The sequence below is a fragment of the Medicago truncatula genome, chromosome 1 (assembly GCF_003473485.1).
Source record: "Medicago truncatula cultivar Jemalong A17 chromosome 1, MtrunA17r5.0-ANR, whole genome shotgun sequence".
In the NCBI taxonomy this organism is placed as follows: Eukaryota; Viridiplantae; Streptophyta; class Magnoliopsida; order Fabales; family Fabaceae; genus Medicago; species Medicago truncatula.
The window spans coordinates 53,199,128-53,224,275 of NC_053042.1; the positions used below are offsets into that span (position 1 = coordinate 53,199,128).

Below are 25,148 nucleotides of genomic sequence, written 5' to 3' on the forward strand. Positions count from 1 at the left end.
TTAGCAAGACCCTTTTTTAAATAACTGCACACGACCTAGACATGACATTTAATCCGAGAGAGATGTGATAGTAAATTAAATTTTCAAAGCATATAAAATAGCTAAATAAGTGTGTTTGAAAATGCTTTTGAAAACCAATTCCTGCATCAATTGATTTTTCTTTTACCACGAAATAAGAACATCCAATACCTTGTGCTTGGGAGCATAATGTTTCTTGTGGTAATATATATCATTTTTGCTTGATGACAAAAAAAAAAAATCCAACACCTAACTCCTACGTTGCCTTGGTTTTTTTGCCACGTTTTTCACCGGATGCTAAATCTTACTACATTTTTTGCCGTGTTTTTTTTTTTATGGGATGAACAAAAAAGTTTATAAAAGGAAGTAAAATATTAAAATATAAATATAGAATAGGAAAATATCAAATTAATAATATTAAAAAAGGAACGAGAGAGAATCATAGATGATGAATAATTAAAATAAATTATTTAGACAGTTAAGAGAAAGATAAAAACCAAGACACAAATTACAGCAAAGCCAAAGACATCCATGTGCAATCCAGGTTATAAGATACCCATTTCGTCTTACTTTTATCGTCATTTTTACACAATTTTATTATATTTTACAAAATCAATTAATTTTAGAATACCAATGAAATATTATTCATTTCCATAATATTAATTTTATCATTGAAATCAAATCAACTAGTTATTTTATTAAAAACCATACACAACTCAAATGTAATAGACACATAAAACGAGTGTTTCTCAAATACGATGGAGGAGTAGCATTAAATTTTCGAAGGAAACAAAATTAAGTGTGTTTGAAACCGCTTTTGAAAACCAATTCGCGCGTTTTAGTTTGTTTTACACCGCAAAATGAAAAATCTCCAACGCCTAGTTTCCATGTCGCCGCGGTTTTTTGCCGTGATCTTCACCAAAGAGATGCTTAATCTTAATTAGTTCAAGATAAATACATGAATAAAAAAGTTTATAAAAGGAATTAAAATACAGAAATATCAATTTAAATTAGGAAAATATCAATTTAATTAATAAGATTAAAAAAAAAAATGAAAAAGAGGATCATCTTCATCATGCGTGAAGTAGTAGTAACAACTTAGCACTATATAACAGCAACAAATTATGTGAAATAGGCCCTCTTTTTCGTCCTTTTATTTTTGCGCTGCAAAAAGGGGCTGCACTGCAGCAACAAGCAGCAAAAAAAAAAAAAAACTCATCAGTTATTATTCATTTCATCGATCATCCTCATGGAGGCGCAACCCCAACCTCCAACGCCGTCAACCGGACCACCGTTATCCTCCGTGGCTCCACCACCACCACACCTTAACTACCCCGATTCCGTTGATTCCTCCCCTCGTTCCCGCAACAACGACTCATGGGACGAACCTTTCCCTCCAGCCACATCCAAACTCCGTCTGATGTGCAGTTACGGCGGCCACATCGTCCCTCGTCCAACCGACAAAGCTCTCTGTTACGTCGGCGGTGATACTCGCATCGTTGTTGTTGAACGCGCCACCTCACTTGGGGATTTATCCACGCGCCTCTCCAAAACCTTGCTTAATGGAAGACCGTTCACTTTCAAGTATCAGCTTCCAAACGAAGACCTAGATTCGTTAATCTCCGTTTCAACCGATGAAGATTTAGAAAACATGATCGATGAATACGATCGAACGAATTCTACGAATTCGTCTTTGAAACCCTCGCGAATTCGTCTTTTTCTGTTTCCATCGAAACCTGAATCTGCTCAGTCAATTCCACCGCAAATTCTCGATCCTACTGTTAGATCCGGTGAATGGTTCTTTGATACCTTAAACGGTGCCGTTACGTCGCTTAATCGAGGTTTTTCTGATTCTGCCGCTTCTTCTGTGAATCATCTTTTAGGTCTTGAGGATGATGTTGCTGGGAATAATCATATTGAACAAGGTTCCACTGGGGAAGCTCCTGATGGTGTTTCTCAACCTGGATCTTTCGGGAATTGTAAGAACTTGAAGCAGGATGTTCATTCTGTTCCTGATTCGCCTATGATGGAGACTTCTTCGTCCTTTGGCTCGACTTCTTCGTCTCCGTCTTTAGCGAATTTGCCTCCTATCAGGGTGCATGTTGAAGATGGTGTTTCCGGTGGTGTTAGGGCTCAACAGCAGCAACAATTGCAGCAGCAGCAGCAGGATCAAAAGGTTTTGGGGATTGATGAACAGTTTGCTCAAATGGTTGTTGGTGTTGGTGGTATTGGACAGAGGCTACAGGATGAGGGTTTTGCTGTCATGTCTTCACCACCTCATCCTCCTGTGCCAACTACGCTGGCGGCGGTTGGTGTTCCGATTGGTTCTGCTGTGGTTGTTGGTGATTACCAGAATAGGGTATTCTCTGATGATGAGAGATCGGATCATGGTGTGCCTGTGGGATATAGAAAACCACCAACTCCTCAGCCACAGGTTGTTCAAGTTCAACCTCAAGCTCAAAATCAAGCTCAAACTCAATCTCAGGCACAGTCACAAGCACAGACACAGTCACAAGCTCCTCAATTTCAACAAAAGTCAAGTGGTGGTGGCTCGGATTTGCCTTCTCCTGATTCAGTTTCAAGGTTTGCTTTTACTTCTTTCAATTTGCTTGTTTTTGTAATTTATCTGTTTGATATGTGTGATATAGCTTATTTTTAATGTTTACTTACATAGGATTGTTCAATTCATTAATATGTATGTTGTTAGTTGCACTGATGTGTATGTTGTTAATTGCTTCGATTATTATAAATTACTGTGGTGGTTTAGCAATATCTGAAATAGGTTGTTGGTGATTGTTTTTGATCATGCAGTGATAGTAGTCTTTCCAATGCAATGTCACGCCAAAAACCTGTTGTTTATCAAGAGCAAATTCAGATTCAACCTGGAACTACAAGGGTTAGCAACCCTGTGGATCCAAAACTCAATTTGTCTGATCCACATAGTAGGATCCAGGTGCAGCAACATGTACAGGACCCTGGTTATTTGCTGCAACAGCAATTTGAACTCCAGCAGCAGCAACAGCAATTCGAACTCCAACAGCAGCAACAACAGCCTCAACATCAGCCGCAACAATCACAACCTCAACATCAGCCGCAGCAGCAACAACAGCTTCAACATCATCAGCAGCAGCAGTTTATTCATGGGGGACACTACATTCATCATAACCCTGCAATTCCTACATACTATCCTGTATATCCTTCACAGCAACAGCCCCATCATCAGGTTTACTATGTACCTGCAAGACAGCCCCAACAAGGTTATAATATTTCTGTTCAGCAGGCTAATATGGGTGAATCTGCCACAACAATCCCTTCTAGCAGACCCCAAAATCCTCCAAACCCCACCACATTGGTTCAACAAAATGCAGCTTACAACCCCATTAGAAGTGCTCCTCTACCCAAAACTGAAATGACGGCTGCTGCTTACAGAGCTGCAACTGGAGGCAGTCCTCAATTTGTGCAAGTTCCTACAAGTCAGCATCAACAGCAGTATGTCACTTACTCCCAGATCCACCATCCGTCTCAATCCATGGCTCCTAATTCTGCTGCCCCTGCCAGTTATGCTTATGAATATGCTGATCCTGCTCAAGTATACTACTCTCAGCCTATGGCACCCACAATGCCTTCACAGTATCAGACCATGGCAGCTGCTACTATGATGCAGCCGGAAGTTCCTGGACAACATCCATCAGACGGCATGAAGCAGCAGATAAGAACCTCACAGCCACTATAAGCAAGTTCATAAAAGAAACAATTTTGAAAAATTGGTTTGGTTTCCTTTTATGTTTTATATATGCAGTTCTCGTTGGGTCGTCGTGTTTGCTACCTGTTTGTGGTATGTATTTGCCATAGAAAATAAGAAACTGTGTTTATCTTTGTACTTTTTCTTGTATTTCATAATTCATAGGAAAGGAAATCGGTCCAAGGTTATATTATACTGTATAAGTTGAAGTCTGAAACATTATATTTGTGAAGTTCAAATATCAATTCCTGAAATGATTGTCATATAATTTTGCGGGGCATTGTTTCTTGACATGGTCTATGATTTATGGCTATTGGCTATTGACAAACTATTCTTGTTGACGAGTTCAATTGGATGTGGCCTTTCGGAGCCTTGATTTAACTAGCATCTTTGATTCTTTTTATTCTCATTCCCCTTATTCGATTTTGATGTGGGAAAATCACACATTTCAGCTGTTATGCTGGATTTTTCTGTGAATGCCCAAACAAAAATGTCTTTGCCTAGTTTGCTTCTTCTGGATGAAAGCTTAGACATTTCTTGGAACTTTGCTTCTTCCTTTTTGTTGGTTAATACATAAAGTATAGATGAGTTGTGCGCAGGGCTGACCTCAAGGCTGAGAGCGTGCTGACAAAGGTAATTAAAAACGATCCACCAATGAGGTTCTATGCCGACATTAGGAGTAGAATCCATGTTTTTGAGACGTATGAGTCAATTTCTTACAACTTTGATTCAATATAAAATAGAACCCTTACATGAACTTTTCAAGCTGCAGAGTATGATCTCAAGAGATTATTAGAAAATCTAACAAAGACTAATCACAGCAGACAAACACTGCGTTTATAATTTGCTTACTTAGGATGTACAAATTTCTTTGTTAAGACACATAGTTGTTCTGAAATCGAACATCAGACGATGCTGACGGGAGCAACAATACCATGGGCTGATACTAACGGAAGCCTGATAGTTGTAGTTTTCTTGACCAAGACACAATTGGATGATACAAATACAATCATATTAAAACAAAGAAGTTGATTGATGGCGAATTTTGACGTATAGTGAACTTCAAGAATAATAAAACCTTACATAACAGAGTGCACGTTGCATATGTCGGTTTTACTGAATTTCATGTGACCTTGGTGGTAAAGTACGTTAAATGAGATGTTTTATTGTATTGAATTGAGCACTAGAGTTAGATACTAGTGGTTAATTAATTGTACGAGGTTCAGAAGTATGGATGAGGTGCTTGTGTGCTTGGGAAACGTACAAATTTGGTTACTTTTGAATTGAACCAAATATAAATAATGCATAGTATATATGATTAAAAACAAACAAACATAAAGTATGCTTAAATCTAAATATTATTCAGCTACACGTTTGCACGATGAAGCCGCTGCCTACACTCAAATGTTGTCATCTTTGATTTGAAATTAACTTGTAGGGCTTGTAGTTGATGCTGACTAAGCTTCAAATAACTTATTGCATCCTTATGATGAGTCATGACATTCATTGTTAACATTATCATCCAAAAAATAGTTGCGGTAAGCAATTTTCAAAGTCAACTGTGTTCAGGGTCCATCACCATTCCACAAGCTGATTTTTGTTGCAAATTCAATGTATATAATTGGTGCATTATTGGTGACCAAATCAGCACTCTAAAAATGAGAACCTGGGATGGTCATGGAAACCCATATGAGAAAAGTATGGAAGGAAGGAGTGTATACGTCCGTCCCACCGAATTCAATGTGATATTTTAATGCGTCTTAACCTTTGCTTCCAAGAACTAAATTCCATCATATGATGGAAAAGGAATCTATAACTCATCCGATCAAAATTTTGATTCCGTTCTAACTTTCAACGGATTGTTGAACTTTTACTATTGGCACTCAATTGAGAAGGGCAACAAGCAAGGGACTCCCCGCCAAAGGACCCACTTGAAAGAGTTAACTGTGTTTGCGGCGCAAACAATTAAAATGGAGAAACTTAATATACACAAGTAAAAGGAAACGGAATATACCAAAGTGAGGTTGGTTCTAGTCTAGTGTAAGATTCATACATTTTGAAAGTGTTTCTTTTGGTTTCGCGGTAGATTTATCACGATCACGGTCGCACCCGACAACATATGTATGTTTGATTTCACTTTCGAAGGGAATCAAAATTGAGTTTGAGATGTAATATTGATTTTGACATGTTTAGTTACTTTGAAGTATAACTATTATTTAAAAAAAAGGAATTGATTTTTTCTCTCAAATTGATTTTACTTAAAGCTATATAAATTGTAACTTCTTATTCTATAATTGATTTTTTTTAGACTATTTATTATTCAACTCACTTTTATATCAATATATTTAAACATAAAAACACTGTATCTTAACTCAATTTTAGACATATCAAGTTACTCTAAAATTTTCTCATGGTTGAATCAAACATGCACTTTTTTCTTTTTAAAAAAAGTTGTGTGGTTAAAGATTTGATTCATGTATCTTGTGTACGAAGAAAACTTATTTGAAAAAAGATAATTCATCTTGTGTTCAACAAATTTTTCGACAAAAATTGATTGGTGGTGATAAATAACGATAAAAATCTCGTACACATAACATGGTTATAAGAAATGTTGACCACCCTCGGGTAACACTTATGTGACATTGTGGTTGGTGATATTAGTGACATTGACCAACCATATTACAAAAAAATAAAAAATAAAAACCTTTTGAAAGAGATAGAAGAAAGCCACTTATGACATTATGGTTGACCAATGTCATCCAAATGCTACCCGACCACCCTCATTGCACTTATTCAAACCTCAACTGACACCCACTACACTTAATTTCATCACCTTGAGACAGTCAAAATGAACAATTTTTCCAGCTCACCGCACTGTAGTAAGCCCTATAATTGGCGGACTGTGCACCACTACACAAATGCACGATTTTTGATAAAAGGCATCGCTAGATTACATATTTTCAATGGTATTTGAAGCATATATACATGCACTTGTGAATCTACTCTTCAGGGACATACATAAATGGTAAAGGATTGACAACTATATTTAGTAATTCATAACGACCATTAAAATCAGATAGAAGAATAATATCTCAAATCTCTGCAATTCCTTTTGGTTTTATACTATGCATATCCTTTTTTCCTATTTTTAAATATAAGAAAAATGTAATACCATCAATCAAGAAGTTGTCAAATATTTCAGCTAATGGCAAACAAGTTTGTTTTTGCCGCTTTTCCTTATTTATACATAACAAAGTGACCAACTGCTGACTGGTGCGGATAGAATTTTCCAATGATAGCATGCAACGGTGGGTAAAGAGATTGTCACAAGATTTTGAGAATAGTCTGGATTCTTAATTTGTATCTAATGATTGTAATTAATACTATTATCATTTTTTACAATAATAAAGTATTACCACCTTAAAGCCACCAGGATTGGTCTATTGGCAAAGGGGTTTGAATAGTATGTATGAGGCCCTAGGTTCAAACATCATTCCCACCATTGCATAGAAAAAAAAAATGTATTATCACCTTAAAACTCCATAACTAACTCGACCTATTTAGACAAAAAATACTTTCACGGGATAATAATAATTCATATTTCTCAAAGAGGTACACAAACAGGGAGAAACTTGTTAGCATACCTACCTATAGGAGTAAAAAAATATTCTACAGATATATAAAAAATAAGGGGAAGAAATAATCTAATTAATCAAACAGTTACATCAAACACTCTCACACAGTTATCAGCTCCACAAGAAGCAAGTTGTAGGCTCTTGTGATCTTCTTCAGTTTTCCTCCACGCCAGACGGTTTATTGTAGAGGCATGACATATAAAAGGATCTACGCGAACAAGAAGAGCAGCAGCAAAACCCGGTACTACAATGCTTCCATCCACTTGTCTGTTATAGGACAGACTCCACAATTCTATTTGGCCATTTTCCATTCCAACAGCTAGAATTCCATCATTTCTTCGATTAGGCAGAGCAACCCAAGACAATGCAGTCACACTACTCGTAAATTGAGGTAAAGTCATAAGCTGTCTTACTGATGAAGATTTCTTCTCTACGGCCCAGATTTTCACTGTCTTGTCGCGTGAACCTGTTGCAAATTCATGGCCGTGTGGGTTCCAAGAACATGACCAGATAATCCGCTTGTGTCCCTCCTGCCTCGCAAGAAGACTATAACTAATTTCACCGGTTCCTACAGACCACAATTGAGTAATTAGTATTTCAGTTAAGTTGCAGTAGTTAATAAGAAAACATGCAACTTTTGTAGCACTAAATGCGTAAAATAAATGCCCAGGGCCCTGTTTGAATGAACAACTTAATTAAGTGCTTAAAACATAAGCGTTTATCATATAAATTGTTTGTGTATAAGTTATTTCTATAACAAAAGATAAAATAAAGTCAAATTGTTTTCATTTAAGCTATAAGCTGTTTTCATAAGCTAGCTTATCAAAATAACCTGAAAACCACTTATGGACATGTCATAAGTTGTTTCCAACTTTCCATAAGCTCTCCCAAACAAAACCACAAGCGCTTATACTAGTAGATAAGTTTAAATAAGTCAATTCAAACAATCATTTATACTCAGGCAGGAATTACATTACTAAACAAATGTGCTCCAATGTTCAATTCAGTTTCGTAACATCGATGTGCTCCAAACTCAACAAATGTCAACCAAAGAATGTTACCAAAATAAAAAAATAAAAAATCATAATAGTAATGCAGAAAAGGTGCAAACACGTATGCTTGCATCCTGGGGAGAATGATGACTAATCTACCTGTTGTTGTGATTGTAAAAACAGAGAACTGGCGATCTCTTGAGACAGTCAAAAGAAAGTTGTCATCGTGTGAGAATTCCATCTGTGTCACTGTTAAGCTATGGGATTGCAAGCGGCCAACTGCTTTCCATGAACCAACCTGCCAAAGCCATACCTCTGCCACAGCCGTAGATTGGGCCTGCAATGCATAAATTATTTATTCAACAATTTCCAACTAATGTAGAAATATCAGCAACATAGCAGTAAAGTGTACAACAGTGAGACTGATCTAAGCCAAGTTGGTTAAAGTTAATGTATATCAAATGTTGGAAAAAAGAGCATTAGAAATTTGATTGAAGAAAAAGCACAATAAGCAGCATATAGTTGCTAGTCATGAGAATTGCAAGAAACAATGAATTTCATATAAGTGTTTAATTTTCCGTCTAATTATACAGGTCCATAGTTAGACTAACAGTGCATACCTTACATGAAGAAGCGACAAGCTCACCCTTATGATCACAGCATAAAGAAAATAGCTCGTTTCCATGGCCATAGAGTTTATGTGATTCAGGCCAGAGTGTGTGCCATGCTAGTTGGTCTTCAATTGGAGGTTCGGTAAACACGGTTGGAACTGCATCGGGAACAGTTTCAAAGGTGTCCAGACCATCAACCCCATTTGTATCAGAGGTCTCATGTACAGCTGCAATGTAGAATAATAATCCTCAAATTTACAAACTTTGGAGAGACCAAAACACCAGAACAGATATATAATTGTTTTGAAAGTTAAATTTTAACATCAGAAAATAAATAACAAACAAGATTTAGTTTACCAACCCTTCTATGACTATGGTTTTTTAATTGTTATCGCTACCAGCCATCATTTGGATGAACCCATTACCTCAATATGAGAGATAGACATCATCCAAGTACGTAGAGAATATGTCCTAACTCTGGTAACTTTCTATTAACAGCTGTTAGGAACCAAAGAAATTGAATTGAAAAGAAAGAACTATTTCTATTTTATTTAAAGAATATGAGACGTATCTCCTACAAGGGCAAATAGCGGTTGAAATAAGTCAATTATTTATAAAGAAAAAAAGGGGGGGGGATGCGGAGCATGTAGTAAATAATATATTGGAAGCTTTATGTATTATGGTGAATATATGAGTAATGCTCGCCAACTCTTCACTTCAGTTTCCTATGGTGAAAATAGATCATGTTTAGTGCAGACACGGATTCTTTGGTTTTATCTAAAATTCTCTTTATTTCTGCTATTGCCGGCTTGCCGCTACATCAGCTAGCAGAAACTGAAACAACAGCTGCTATCGCCCTAATGGTGAAGCTAGGATAATGTTGTGGTTTTCGTAGCGAACTCATTAAGATACGTTATGTTATAGCATTGTATCGCCACTGATTGACAACTCTGCCTCTGAGGTTTACCTTCTACAAAGAGCCAATTTTCTATTCACCAAGTGTTTACACATCAGTGTGAATCCCCTATATTATTGTATCCTATTTATACACAATATTCCTATAACCAACCAACTACTAACCTTAACTACTAATTCACTTTTACTTTGCATCCTAGCAACAGGTTACTATAAGCTGTAACTATTTACTAATGGCAGCTTGCTTCCATCCAATAGCTTTATTCAAGTATTTCCATTCCCTATCAATCAACTACAAGTATACAACCAAATCCTTTGCAGTCAAAGTTAACACTAGCAGAGACAATGAGAAAGAGCACCAACATTAAACAATATGATCTCAAGATCTGCCTGTTATGTATCACATGACAAAAGATCACAATTTCAACAAATTAACCAACCTTGAGCATAAATAGGTTTTTGTGAAAGTCCAAGAGCTGACATATTTGCACCCAAAATCTGAATGTTTGTCAAGTCGTCATCAGAATAACAAGACTTCTGCAAAGTGGCATTACTCAACGTTTTCAAAAATGATAATGGAGCTTCAAACACTCTAGCAACTTTCTCATCGGCTCCGCCAACAAAACGGTGATTACCCTTACTATGAACAACGGTCATACAATTTATATCATGGCCATGAACCTGAGGCCGCGCAATCTCATACCAAAACTCTCCATCTTGAAGAGAAGTCTCAACTTTCCATGGAGCATAAATTCTAGTTGTCTGCAATTTTCACACAGCAAAATCAATTTTAGAGCGAAGACAAATTCAATATAACAAGTGGCTTGAAATTTTGTTGTTTTTCTCTTCAAAAAAGCCAAGTTTATAGAACTAATGTTCTTACACTAATTAAACCATGGTTATTAAATCGAGATTCGTATTGTGAATAAAATCTTATTATGAATTGTAAAATACATTCTTTTCATTACCAATAAAATGTGACATTTTAAACATTTTTAGGTAAAACAAAAGAAACATAGAAAACCAATAAGTTAATAGATCATCTACTAATCTCAAAATATTTCAACATTCAAATCATGTGTAAATAAGCGAAAAAGCGGCTGGCTATAAAGAGTTGACAAAAAAAGTGGTTGACTTGCACTAAATTTAGATAGTGATTCATTAGAATGAATCGGGATTCGTTGCATTGAATTGAGATTCATCATAATGAATTGGGGGATTCGAGATGAGATTCATGTCCAAAATAGATACACACTAGAGATTTGTACCAATTGGATTCAGTTTTTTATCAAATTGAGATACGACTTGCGTGTATCATAAGATACTAATACAGCAAGTTAGACAACATATAGGAAGACATTTTTAAATTATAAAAGGTATTTTCATATGAAATCCTAATAGATAACTTAACAGACACAATCAATAGTAAAGCTTTTGTGGATATAATGATGTATTTTTAAATACCTGGTCATGGCTAGCTGATATAATGTAGTCACCAGATCTAGCCCATGCTATCTCAGTCACCGATGCAAAATGACCAGAGGGAACCTTTTGCGTAAGCCAGTTGTCATCGCCAACATTTTTCCAAAGATGGAACGATCCACCATATCCATGTGCTAAAATTGAATCTCCATTTGGACTCCAATGACCACCATAGAATCCCAGAGCACAGTGACTTAGTTCGCCAACAGTAACCACATTCATCCACACACCAGAAGTCTTTTCAGGCTGCCAGATCATCATAGTCTTGTCCATGGATGCAGATAAAATGCTCTGTGACTGATAACAGGCTTCCCCTTCCGTGGATGCAACCAAAGGGGGTTGCCATTCAACCGAATATACCCAATCCTCATGTCCAATCAAAAGAGATTCTAAGGATATCTGAAAAGAAGATGAGCCGGCCACAAGGACAGGACCTTCTATATAGGATGATAAGCTTGATTCTTCCTCCCTGTATATGCCATTCCCGTTTGGCACAGAGCTGCACAATGCCATCTTCCAAATTCGTATGCATTTATCTTGAGACGAACTTACCAGAAAAATATTGTTTACCTCCCCATTGATGCTTACAGGTAATGAGAAGTCCAAACTCCGGATCCAATCTGTGTGCCCTTTTAGCTCACATGAATGTACAAACTGGGTTCATAGGTAGAAGAAAAGTATAGGATGACTTAAACACACTCCCAGAAAAAAAACTATAAGGAGCTAAAATTTCATGTTAGTAATCTATAATTATGGCGACAAAAATACCTTTCCAGTCCTTCCCCCACAGTAAAGGTGGATCTTGTTATCCAATCCTCCCATTGCAAGGATGATGTGATCAGTGCATCCAGGCAGTTCCGCCATCGATAAGGCTACCATAGATTTAGAACCAACGGAAAAAGAGTCCAGGCATGATAATTTACAGTCACCTAGAATGATAGACCAAATATCAATTAACGTATATACAAGATAGTAGAAACACAAACATAATAGTGAACATTGTCATTCGAAAAGTAGGGCTTACCACTACTCGTCAGTGGAAATACAAGTTCCCATATACAAACAGTACCATCTGAAGAAGTAGATGCAAACATTGCCTCAGTTTGAGAAATCATAATTCCATTGATGCATGTAACCCCTTTCTTGTGTGATTGTGGTACTTGTGACACTTGCCTCCACTATAAACGCAAAAAATAGAAATATGCAAAAAAAAAAAAACATTAAAATCAAAGCTGCCAAGTGACTCTTCGGATAGTTTATTTGCACATAAAGAAAGTAGAAAAGAACAATGAAGCATGATGTACCTTCCCATCAACAAGGGACAGTTCCCATAGAATAATAGCACCATCTGCATCTCCAGATAGCAAATAATGCAGTTCCAATTCTTTTGCTGTGTATACAAGGTACGGGAGGGCATTGATCATCAATAACATTATTAGGGCTTGCTTGAATTTATTTATTTGAGATTATCTACTGACATAACAAAAGTACTTCTGAGATTGTTTGAGAGAGCTTGTGGAAACAACTTATGACATGTTCATAAAGTTGTTTTTAGCCAATTTCTATACTCAGATAGTTTACAGAAACAACTTATAGCCGTAAGCTTACATGAAATCAATTTGTACCTTGCTATAGAAATAGCTTAATACATAAGCACTTATAGAGTGTACCTTTGAATAGAAATTTGCTACTTGGGAGCCAGTGAGTGCAATTGACAACAGCTTTGTGACCGGGAAGAGTGGTCAAAATTTGAGCACTCTACAAAACAAAACAAAAAAATTGAATTCAATGAGAAGAAACAAAAATTAAAGATAAAAGGGTGACTGAAAAGGAGTAACTGGGGAAGTAAAGTAACCTTGGGGGAGAAAATGGCGACGGCGTTTGAAGCTCCAAAAGAGACAAAACCAGAAGCACCCCAAGAAACGTTGTTCACTATTCTGTTGCATCCTGCTCCAATGAATACCCTTTTCACTTCAACTCCTTCTTCGATATGCATTATTATCACAGCTCCGACAGAGGGCGGCGAGATTTTCGGGCGACGGCGATGATAGTTGGGAAGAATAAGAAAGAGAATTGGGTTAGTTAGTGTTAGTGGGTGTTTGTTTTAGCCCAATAAGCCCTAAAATTTCCCATAGTGCCCGGTTTTTCACGCCCTCCCCCTTTTTTATTCTCTTGCAATTTATCCTTTTTCGGATTATATTTGTCGAACCATAAAAGCAATGTAATTATATAATGCGAAACACCCTTCATTTCGAAAGGTTACGATTTTATACCATAATTTCTCTCAAACGCTCTAAAATCTGAATCACCTTGCATTGGGTGATTTTTAAGTTTTTTTGGTTTGAATTCATCGCATTTCAAGCTTTTTTGAACACCAAACATAAGATAAGATCACATTTCTTTAATCAATGAGTGTTTGATTTGATTTTTTTTATTGGTACCGGATGGGTTCGGATTCTATAATCCAAACACGTTAAGTAATTGTTGAAACATGTTTTTTTTTAATTGTTATGTGTATGTAATTTTGATTGTTTCATGTATGGACCCTAGACTGGACCGTGTTAGGGGCAACAGACCTACCATGAAAACATCTGCAAGGTGGGAGCAGTTACAAGATGCTAAAATGGAGAAATGTGGCACATGCACGTTTCAGCTTCTTCAGTGAAGATCTTGGGAAACGTCTACAATATGCAGCAGGTGCGATCGAAGCAGAGATTATTAAGGAGGAGGTGCAGCAGAATCGTTTTTGTCACTTACTAAACCACAACACGATTTTTTATCTCACGTGTCTAGTATTTACTGTTAAACGAATCAAATACACCAAACACATTTTCCCACCCATCTTTTCCCAAAAAATTATCATCATTCCATCAACCGTTCATGTCAATGGTATGTCTATGTAATCTCTTCCCTATCATTCCTAATTCATCCTTATTTATTTTTCATTTCCATTTTGCTTATTAATTTTACATTCTTTTTAATTACGTTTGTTTTACAGTTATTTTGTCCTTGCTTAGTTTTTGTTGTATCATCCTTGTTCCATTGCTTAAATTATAGATTCAAACGCATTTGATCATTTTGTAACCAAAAAAAAAAACACATTTGATCATGTTTTTTTTTTTTCTCCATTGAATTTCAATTGCAAATGTCAACTTAATTATTTTTATTAATGACTTTAATTTGTTCTTAGCAACCATAATTATCGTCACAATGTCGAGATTTATTATTGTGATCACGGCCCGCATTGATTATTTTTATCCATGATTTTTTTGGTAATTTTAATCATAATTTAAAGCCGAGTAAATCGTCAATTCATCCTCTAAAATTGTATGATATGGACATTTTACCCCTCTTAAATGTTTTAATAAAGCAACTTCGATTTTAAATTATGTCGAGCAACTTGATTATTGATAAGTCTCAAATCTATCAGAATCCTCATAATTTTTGCAACAAGACAAAAAAAGGCTTAAAAACGCCATTGTTGCTAATATGGTTATAAGATGATTTTGATGCCTCCCATCTCAATGACCTATTGCTCATAAAAAAAAAAAAGACGGGATCAATTTTCTTTAAGATCACATCCATTAATGTAGAAAGACAAGTCACGAGAAATAATCCCACACCTCATCAAATTATCCTTTGTTTGAAAATGATTATTTAAAAAACGCAAAGCAAAAAGGGAGACCTTCGTTAAAATTAAATTGTTTCAAATTAAGTTAAAACTTTAATTTGTTTAACTATTATGCGGATATTTCCCTCTAGATGACGAGGAAGAATTTTTTATTAAATTGTTTGATCACCTTAAAATACTTAGGATAATGATGATTAAGTTTCTAAAAAAGTTCCTCAATTAATTTAAGAATATGTGTATTTCATATAGCATAGAGACACATGAGAAAATGGAACTCGAGTTTGTGGAGCAAAGTAGTGAAGAAACGAAGATCTAAGAGAAATGATCAATCAACAAACAATTATAATTTAAAAAATTATGGATATCAAAAGGATAAAACTTTAACATTTTTTACGTTAAAAACTATATTTGATTTTGCTTTCAAAATTTAATCCGTCTTCTAATTTAAATTTTAGTCTTGAATTCATTTTTTAATTCACTTTATCTAAACAAAATTTACTATACATTTAACTTGTCGAAACAAATCATCTGAAATCAATTCATTCAAAAATAAATTACATTGTTACCATATTAATTTAGTGGAACTTGTATAAATTTAGAGAAATAAAAAAAAAAAAAAAGTGTGTTCAAGATATTATTTTTTAAAAATAAATGTGTGAATCCGAAATTGATCTTCGGTGGGAAAAGTTACTACTCCATATAGTAACTGTGTGTGGATAATGTCAACCGCCATAAAAATAAGAATTGGAATTGGAAAACCCAAATTGAAATTTCAAAGAGACAAAAAGAAGAAAGACGATACATCCATCGAGATATGGGAATCATACAATACGATCCAATGTATTCTATCTGCAGAGTTTCTTCTACAACCTTCCGTCGTTTCCCACGCGCCACCGCTCCTTTTCGTGTTAGAGCCTTCTCCACCGCCGTTCGCGATAAGCCTTCGATATGCACCGCCGACGAACTCCACTATGTCTCCGTCCACAACTCCGATTGGAAACTTTCCCTCTGGCGCTACCACCCTTCTCCTCAGGTTACTTTCACTTGTTTCGTTCTTCATTCAATTTCTGCAATGAATATCAATTAGTTTATAAACTTAAAACTGTTCAAGCAATAACTGAATTAATAAAATTTACTATTTATAAAAATCTGATATCAGGCTTAATAATTAGACATTTACAACACTCATATATCTTTTATGGGATGCAAAATCCACCATTCAACTGTTGATTATGTGATATTATTTTGACGATCATGTATGCTAAAATCAAGATAATTTAGACTTTGATTAGATATGCACTGCAATAATAAATATTGACCTTAATAACTAGATAATCTTGATAAATATTTATGATCTCTAATTGAATTTGGTACTTGTTTTGCAGGCACCTACAAGAAATCATCCTCTGCTGCTCTTGTCAGGAGTGGGGACTAATGCCGTTGGATATGATCTTTCGCCTACGGTAATAAACCTTTCTTTTTCCTTACTTTTCTATTAATCTTATTTGTATCTAGATTTTTCTTAGCCCCTCCTTCATTATAGTGCATTATGTGTGTTTCTGTTTTGCATGTAGTTTTCCTTTGATTCTACCTGTCCTACTTTCCTATCTGTCTTCTTTCATTTTCAATTTTTGCATCTCTCATTTTATTGGTGTTTGTGTTTTATCATTACAAGACCTACAGAAACACTAGTATGAAAGGTTAATCTTATAGAGCATAGTCTTACAGTAAGAAATAGGCATAGAGCAAGAAATTTTTATGTTTAAAGGCAAACAGTCTAAATTTGAACTTAATACACGATAGGAAATAACAGATCCACATAGTGGGAATGAATTTTGTTGTTTTATTTTATCATTGTTTGAAATATTTTCTGGCACATGAAATTGGTCAATTAGATGATCCAACGTAAGTAAAGTCTCACATCACAGGTATGGCAATCAAACGACACACATATCTGAAATGTTGTTATTGCCATTTTATATGCATGTTTTTTTTTTTCCTGTATATTTTTCGCACCCAAATATTTTTCTTTATCATTAGAAATTATGGATGTAAAATATGAGAATGAGAATATAATACGTGACATGAACAAAGGAACTAGAGACTCTTGAGTGTCAATATTGAGATACTAATATACTGTTTTAAATTGCACTCTGATAGCGAAATTCTGAAATCCTCTTCCTTTAAAGAATGCACTGAAGATGCATCTTTTGTTTCTCTGTTTTTCCTTCCACCATAGTGTTGTGGTTAAATTTTCAGTTTTCCTCTGTATCATTTTATGCAATTAAACTATGTTTAAGTGAATGAGACTCTCTGCCTAATCATAACTGGATAGTTGTATTTTATCGAGCATTACATATTTTACCGGATTTTTATATCAGGCTTCATACTAACACATGATATGTACTGCAGTCATCCTTTGCACGTCACATGTCAGGTCAGGGATTTGAGACTTGGGTTCTTGAAGTACGAGGAGCAGGGTTGAGTGTTCAGGAATCAAATTCCAAAGATATTGAGCAGTCTGCCCATGCAATGTCTTCGAAAATGGAAGATATGTTGGAAAATGCAACCACTGGACCCATGTCTTCGAAAATGGAATTGGATAACATATCTGGTACTGTATCTAAACCTTACAGTTCTGCTTCAGAAGGAGTAGAAACAGAGAATGTGGCTGTAATAGGAGACCTGGCTAAGTTAGCTACTGCTTGGGATGAATCAAAGCTGGTCGCTAAATTGTCTGAGACTCTTACGCGTTTGTCAGAAAGAGTCTCTGGGTTTCTTGGTGAAAGTCAAGCAAAGGTCATGTCTGCCAAACTACTTGATCAGATTTCAAAACTTTTGGTGGATTCTCCATTATATGAACAATTCAACGAGGTGAGGGGAAAGCTTGCAACTTTGCTGGAAACAAGACAAAATTCAGGCATTACTAGTCAAATAACTGATCTGAGTGAAAAGCTGGTAAATATTATTGAGGCAGGTCAGTTATCCGTTTCTCCTCCATTATTTGATTTGCAAGCTCGCTTTACTTCTACAATAGAGGATTTTCAGAAGCAACTGGATTTGATGGTGAAATACAATTGGGACTTTGATCATTACTTGGAAGAAGATGTTCCTGCAGCGGTGAGGGGACATCTGTTCATGTTGGATTGTTACACATTCATAATTCCTTTTTCACTGGTTAACAATTATATGAACGGCAATCCTTTTCTTTTTTATGATATTCGGAGGAAACTTTCTCTGGCTGCATGTCTTTTTCTTATATGACTTTTTTTTTTTGTTTTATCTATACAGATTGAATACATTTTGAGACAGAGCATGCCAAAAGATGGAAAATTGCTTGCAATTGGACACTCCATGGGCGGCATCTTGCTGTATTCAATGTTGTCACGGTTTGGTAAGTTTCCAGCTTTTTATAGTGTGGATTAACCATGGACCATTTTTCTTTTATTTGTTATCATCTTATTTTTTACTCTCTCAACCAACATCCATTATTGTCTAAACTATACAACAACACTATTTCGTATTTGGTCCATGTCATAGAGATTCAACAAAGTTTTACGTTGGCTGTCGAGGCCTAACACAATCCTCTCCTTTTACCCGAGCTTGGGACCGGCCTTGGCAGGACATTATTGTCTAAACTATAATCCCGAATTATTTTTTAATTATGAGCGAAGGTGTAGGATTTGGAAATTTCTATAGTAGGTTGATATCATAATTGGTGGCCATCTGTGGCAGATACTTTGTCTCTGTTCTATTGTTTGGCTGACCAATTATACCATCATTTATCCAGTTATTAGATGTCAAGACTTTGAAATTTTGAATTGGTTTTTAGTACAATATTTACTTTGTGGAGAAAATAGCAACTAACAACTTTGTCAATGAAAATCATTAACTTTGTTTTTTGTTCTGATGGAGTCTGTAGTGATATAACAAAAGCCTTTTTACACAATGTAGGGTTGGCTACACCTCATGATATCCTCTATGGCCAATGATAAACAATTTAAATTTAAAAAGGATGATATCTCTCATTAGGTATCCGGTTACCAATTAATAGAATAAAAAATGGGTATGACATGGCTTAATAGTATAGGAGTGTATTTGAGAGTGTGACCTTCGCATTCCTCATGGCATATTTACTAGTGAGCATACATAGTGGTACAAATCTAGGTCTACAGGTAGCACGGCCCCTTTCTATATTGAGACACACACACATATAGATCTGTTTAGACATTTACAAAATAAATATGTAAGTTATTAAATTACTTATTTATCATCTGTGTTATCATTTTCATCTCATGCAAGGTTTTGAAGGAAAAGAACCCAAATTGGCTGCAGTAGTTACACTGGCATCATCTCTGGACTATACATCATCCAAATCAACTTTGAAGTTACTCGTGCCTCTTGTAAGTGGATTGTTTTATTTGTTCCTGGTTACACCTTCGAGAGGTCTATCTGTCAAGGTAATAATTAAGTTATTTTTAAACAGGCAGATCCGGCACAGGCTCTGAGTGTCCCTGTTGTTCCTTTAGGAGCAATGTTGGTAGCAGCTTATGAAGTTTCATCTCGTTCACCATATGCTTTGTCATGGTTAAATACTTTGATTTCAGCGGAGGGCATGATGGATCCCGATTTATTTAAAAGGCTGGTCTTGAATAACTTCTGTAAGTTTCTATATCCTTGAGAAATCTAAAAATATTCGTTTACCATCACCTACTTGTTTAAGTGATTAGGAAAGTTGGTTCTTGACATGTTAGTTTTAGAGCAGTTATGACTTATTAATATTAACAAGTGGTTAGGACGTAGGAGTCTGATCCCTCCCAATCTTTTGAATCCCAGCACAAGGTAAAATTGGATTGTGCACAGGTTTTTTGTTGCATGTAGCAGGGGTTTAGTTTATTTTGGGATCAGTGATAGTATCTCAATTAACATTTGAGAGTTCTGCCATTGTGAAAATTGAAAACTATCAATTCCTCTCCAATGAATATTTGCAGTGTTTTAAAAACCGGACCGGTGATCTATCGGCTAAGGGTATTGGGTCACTGATTGAGAACTACCGAGTCACTGGTTGAACCGCATGGCTGAATCAGATTAAACCGGATGACTCAGTTAGATAATCCGGTCTCTATATTAAATATGTATAGGTATTAAATCCAATTTAACCGGGTAACACCTTCTCTAGAAATTATAAAAAAACAAGACACCTATAAAATGTCATAAAAACTACCGAACAATTTAAAACAAGATTAAATATGTTTTAAAATAATATTTCGTGTTAATAAAAGATATAATTAAACCCAAAATTCTATTCATATAATTACATCAATTTTTTTTTTTACATTCAATCACATTTTTTAATAAAAAGATATATTTTTAATAGAAAAATAAAAAATATATATGTTTAATAAACGATCAAATACAATGAGTGATTATACCTTAAAAAAATACAATGATTATAAAAAAAATGAAATACAATGAATGATTTATGCATTCAAATACAAAAAATTACAATGCATACGTCAAAAAAACAAAGTACAAATTACAATGCATTCTTGGTATAACATTTTTGTTATTCGTTAATTTTTTTTTATAATGAGCTATTTGTTACTTTCAATTATTAAATATTATTATTATATAAGTATAGCGTAAGTAGAATGTTTGACACTGAAGAATTTGGCCTGGTGGTTATATTTCATTTTCTATTCTTTCGTGTCAAGAGTTCGAAACTTGTGCATGCCAAAGTATTTAGTTTTATCCAAAGCTACCAATAAGTTACTGGTTTATTGACACAACCGATCCAGTAGGCTGACCGGACTGTTTATGGGTTCGGTTCCCAGTTCAACCATTCTGGTTTTTGAAACAATGATTATTTGGATTCATTTCAAAAGCGCACTTGATGTTTAAAAGGATCTGGGGTAATAGCATGGCCGCTGGATTGATACTATCATGAAAATAAAGAAAATATTAATTAGAGGGATCCTTTCTTCTCGTGTACTTTTAGTGTCTTATCTTGTAGAATATATATTTTTTGGAGCATTCAGTTGGACTTCACATGTTTTTTTTTTTGGACTCACCAAAACCTCTGTATGAACAAGTACATGCCCTTCGTTTTAGTGCCTACTCTATACTTATAACCATCGTCCCGGTATCTCCATTTTACGGACGATGAGAATTGTATGTTATATATTATCATCATAGAAAATCTTGAGAGAGAATATTCAGATGGATTTGAATTAGTGATATAGTATAACTGCCAATTAGATGGATTTGAATTAGTGATATAGTATAACTTCATTTAAACATGCTATGATGGCCAGTATGTTGAAAAAGTTATGTTATTTCTTCGCTTTTAATATAAGACTAGGGCTAAGCCTTTGGACCTAGAAGGCATGGATAGGTCATATGAGGGTAAAATATTGAACTAATTCAGAATTATATGATGAGCAGGAAATGATGATTTGACTGGTTTTCATTAAAATTGTGGTTATCGAACCTTGCTAGATGTATTTTCTAAATATTCTCGCTTTTGCTCAGCAATTAGGTATACCTGGGATTGGAACTTCTTTATTCTGTAATCAGATTGGTATATGTAGTGCACACGACTTTTTATTTTTCAGTTAAGAAAATTATTTATATTTGACTAGTTAGTTTATAAATCACCTTCATGAATCATATGATATTATTGCATCTGGTAGGCACCATACCCGCAAAACTTCTCTTACAACTCACAACAGCATTTCGAGAGCGTGGTTTATGTAATAGGGATGGGACATTTTTTTACAAGGAGCATCTACACAAAAGCAAAATACCTATTTTAGCTACTGCTGGAGACAAGGATTTGATTTGCCCACCTGAAGCTGTGGAAGGTATTTTTCATATCCTAGATGTAGATGTTTTACTTGCCTGTTGGGCTTTCAAGAAATGGATATTCTTAAAGGTTTTTTATGAGCAGATACTGTTAAACTAATTCCTGAGCACCTGGTTACCTATAAACTTTTTGGAGAACCCGAAGGCCCACATTATGCTCATTATGATTTGGTTGGAGGAAGACTGGTATTACCTTACTCCCTTTATTATCATTGTTAAGTTTATGCTAGATTGGAAAATTGTTGTTGATATGCACCCAATTTTGTATTGAGTAAATTGCTTCCGAGGTTCCTGAAAAATTATTCCATCAGTCAAACTAGTTTGACATTAATAAATGTCAGTTGACTTTGATGGATATGCAGTTATGCACAGTGGCGAAGCTAGCATAATTTTTACGAGGGAGCCAAATACCAATAATTTTTTTGAAGCAAAGAAAAATGAACTTTCTTTTAAACTTTATATATTAAATATAAGGGTTAAATATGTTTAATCTCTATAAAATTAAACTTTAAGGAGTCAAATATATATTCATAATTGAATATTTTCTAAATGGACTAACAAATTCTTTTTTAATGTAAACAAATAAGCTATTTGCATTAAACTATCGCCCATTTTATTTGACTATTGATAATTTTTATTACTAAAAATGTTTTCTCTATAATTGTTGTAGAGACTCAAATGTCAATATATATGACAAATGAGTTTATTAATCAAGTAATAGTTTGTTAACCTTTTTATTTATGCTAGTTTTTTTGCAAATAAATATGTTTAGGTAGCTATAAATATATTATTGGGGTAGCTAACTATATTAATATACCTAGCCATTCAATAAAAATAAAAATTTTGGGGTAGCCAAAGCTACCCCTTCATTACACAAGCAATCGCCCCTGATTATGCACATGTAGCCATTAAGTGTCATGCAAGGTTTACATGTGCCAAGTCTTTCTCTTCTTTCCCGGACAAAGTTATTTTCCTTTTGAAAGATCTCACCTGCAACAAGTGTGATTACAAGGTTCAGCCCAAAACTCTTTTCTAGTATAATTTTTTCCCCTCCGAGTATGGTTGACTTCATATCATTTCAAGGGCCAAAAGGATTATTCGCTCATTTTATATAGTGATTAATGGTAATGGCCTATTCAGTTTTCTCCTCGTCCATCTACTCTTGCCAAGTTGCCATGTTTTTTCCTTATACATTGTCGATGATCTTTCTTCCATTTTTAATTGTCTCACTTGAGCTCTGCTTGCTTCCGTTGTATCAAGATTTATTTGACACAAATAATTGGTATACATATTTTTTAAATCTATTGCTTCTTTCTTTGTGACGTTTTTCTATGCATATATTGAGTGCAGGCAGTGGAGCAGGTATATCCATGTATAATTGAATTTCTTAGTTGTCACGACAAGTGATGTACACCAAACACCATCAATTCATCAAATACATTATTCTTTGGTCACACTTGATAACTACATTCCTAACAGGTATGCGTTGCTTGTTGCATTCTGTACAACCCATTAGAACTCTTGCACTACACTAACCTGAGGCTGTTGATGGTAATCACAAGATTATTTATCCGATCATTCTTACCGGGTATCTAATTTGATGCAGAAAGTTAAAAGAAATTATAGCCCTTTTGTGCATTGGAGTTTGAAGTTTTCACATTTTGTTTCCACCCAGCAGTGAAGGATATGATTCTGAAGGCTGAATTACTACCAGGTATACAGTGATAGGAATTACAAAGTCAATAGTCCTAAAGAAAATTTTTCAGCATTGTTGCTGATTTGTTATAAAACTTATGTACAGAATATCATACATAGTACTCTAATATAAACATGCCCAAGTTTCTTGAATGTAAATTGACCAATTTCCTCTGTTCCGGGTGCCTGGACATGGATAGTCGAACATCTTGCCTCTAGTCTAGATGATCTTATATTTAATTGATAATGATAAACTTACAACTGTTAGCTGCTTGGCGGCGCGGATATAGAAGGGAAACTAAGAATCGAAGAATCATAATCATGCATCATTGCAATCAATTAATCAGCAGTTTATTATAGCGACATCATGTTAGTGGTGGATATTTTGCCAAACGTTACAAACCAATTTGCTATTTACCAAGGATGGTGACACAATGACATTTTATGGCAGAAATGACTACTTAAAACGGTGGATTGGACTTCACTAAGATAGATCAACTGTTACCTAAGATAGATCAAGTTTTGAGCTTGTTAGAAAGTATTATTTTTATTCAACACCGTTAGGTCATTTCTAGCTGAAAAGTAAGTATTATTTTTGTAGGAAGTATCATTTCAAGTTTGTAGGAAGTACTCTTTGTTTTACAATTAGCGATAATTAAAAAAAAAACTCAAGAATCCAATGTAATGGTTATGGCCACCAATTGAATATAAAAAAAAAAAAAAAAAAAAAACTCAAGAATCCAATGTAATGGTCAAGTAACATAGTGGTCGTTCGTGGCTCACACATTTTAACTATTTTTGGCTGGTGCTTACATGATTTCATTCGCGAAATCTATTGTAGCCTCCCATAGTTCCTTCTCACTAGTTATTATTTATTCACATCCCTTAATATTTGGTTTTACACACTGACGGCAAATTCAGTTTGCTGGCTTCGATAGTGATTTGGAACATGTTTCTAAGTTGAACCAAACACATTGTCGTCACTATCCAAGAGAAAAGGTTACTAGGCTTCTCTAGGTCGATAGAAAGAAGGTAAATAAATAGTATAGATACCAGGCCATTGTGTCTCTGCCAGCAAGAGATATCAATAATGGTTTCACCTTCTACATTGTCTCTACGGGACCCTCCATTGTTGATCTTGACATCTCAAGAAATATCTAAGTCATGCCTTGATTTTGTTTAAAACAAATTTTACACCTAGATATTAGCAGTCCTCTTCTAAAATTGATTAGCCGGATATTAACTATTTTGCTAACTGATCGATACATTTGTACACAAGGTATGTGTTCACATAGGGAAGGTTAATCCTTTCCCACCACGGGAAAGTTGGATTCAATGATTAGATTAAGTGAAGAACATATTCTTAACATGCTCTCTCAACACTAGATTTTTCTTCACACTATCTTCCAATAATTTAAAAATTATGAAAATTAATTTTCAGAAATTAAAAAAACGAAAAAAATATAAAAAAATTCAGATATTTTTTTTTTAAATTCCGTAATTCATTTATTGAATGTTAGAATTTTTTTTTTGAAAAATAAAATTTATTTCAATAAAAATAAA

The 25,148-nt window shown here is 34.9% G+C and overlaps 3 protein-coding genes across 4 annotated transcripts; 2 read left to right on the forward strand and 1 right to left on the reverse strand.

Annotated features, from left to right (window-relative positions):
- Window positions 1-1,137: 1,137 nt before the first annotated feature.
- LOC25485469 (putative mediator of RNA polymerase II transcription subunit 12) lies at window positions 1,138-4,040 on the forward strand. Its single transcript, XM_013614687.3, has 2 exons — window positions 1,138-2,601; window positions 2,830-4,040. Exons 1-2 carry the CDS (start codon window positions 1,268-1,270, stop codon window positions 3,749-3,751), a joined length of 2,256 nt encoding a protein of 751 aa, XP_013470141.1. The 5' UTR covers window positions 1,138-1,267; the 3' UTR covers window positions 3,752-4,040.
- A 3,279-nt stretch (window positions 4,041-7,319) lies between these two features.
- On the reverse strand, window positions 7,320-13,574 carry LOC25485470 (elongator complex protein 2). Its single transcript, XM_013614688.3, has 10 exons — window positions 13,251-13,574; window positions 13,066-13,153; window positions 12,700-12,785; window positions 12,420-12,573; window positions 12,164-12,324; window positions 11,378-12,049; window positions 10,354-10,675; window positions 9,008-9,225; window positions 8,547-8,724; window positions 7,320-7,963 (listed from the first exon to the last, which is right to left on the reverse strand). Exons 1-10 carry the CDS (start codon window positions 13,389-13,391, stop codon window positions 7,473-7,475), a joined length of 2,511 nt encoding a protein of 836 aa, XP_013470142.1. The 5' UTR covers window positions 13,392-13,574; the 3' UTR covers window positions 7,320-7,472.
- Window positions 13,575-15,725: 2,151 nt separating this feature from the next.
- On the forward strand, window positions 15,726-23,843 carry LOC25485471 (uncharacterized). 2 transcript variants are annotated; one of them, XM_024771609.2, is made up of 10 exons: window positions 15,726-16,059; window positions 16,412-16,489; window positions 17,439-18,203; window positions 18,318-18,420; window positions 19,329-19,429; window positions 19,513-19,687; window positions 21,719-21,889; window positions 21,976-22,076; window positions 23,241-23,369; window positions 23,497-23,843. In XM_024771609.2, the coding sequence occupies exons 1-9, from the start codon at window positions 15,841-15,843 to the stop codon at window positions 23,295-23,297; spliced, it is 1,770 nt and encodes a 589-aa protein (XP_024627377.1). In that variant the 5' UTR covers window positions 15,726-15,840; the 3' UTR covers window positions 23,298-23,369; window positions 23,497-23,843. The 2 variants fall into 2 exon arrangements, with proteins under 2 accessions (XP_024627377.1, XP_024627378.1); XM_024771610.2 differs by having other exon boundaries at window positions 15,729-16,059; window positions 17,439-18,146.
- Window positions 23,844-25,148: the final 1,305 nt, after the last annotated feature.

Bases quoted from the DNA above. Each gene is read 5' to 3' on its own strand.
- LOC25485470 (XM_013614688.3), bottom strand. From the start codon at position 13,391: ATGCATATCGAAGAAGGAGTTGAAGTGAAAAGGGTATTCATTGGAGCA. The intron at 13,154-13,250 runs GTTACTTTACTT...TTTGTTTTGTAG, and splicing joins TCGCCATTTTCTCCCCCAAG to AGTGCTCAAATTTTGACCAC. The intron at 12,574-12,699 runs GTACATCATGCT...TTGCGTTTATAG, and splicing joins TGTCCCTTGTTGATGGGAAG to TGGAGGCAAGTGTCACAAGT.
- LOC25485471 (XM_024771609.2), top strand. From the start codon at position 15,841: ATGGGAATCATACAATACGATCCAATGTATTCTATCTGCAGAGTTTCT. The intron at 16,060-16,411 runs GTTACTTTCACT...CTTGTTTTGCAG, and splicing joins GCTACCACCCTTCTCCTCAG to GCACCTACAAGAAATCATCC. The intron at 18,421-19,328 runs GTAAGTTTCCAG...ATCTCATGCAAG, and splicing joins TTCAATGTTGTCACGGTTTG to GTTTTGAAGGAAAAGAACCC.
- LOC25485469 (XM_013614687.3), top strand. From the start codon at position 1,268: ATGGAGGCGCAACCCCAACCTCCAACGCCGTCAACCGGACCACCGTTA. The intron at 2,602-2,829 runs GTTTGCTTTTAC...TTGATCATGCAG, and splicing joins TCTCCTGATTCAGTTTCAAG to TGATAGTAGTCTTTCCAATG.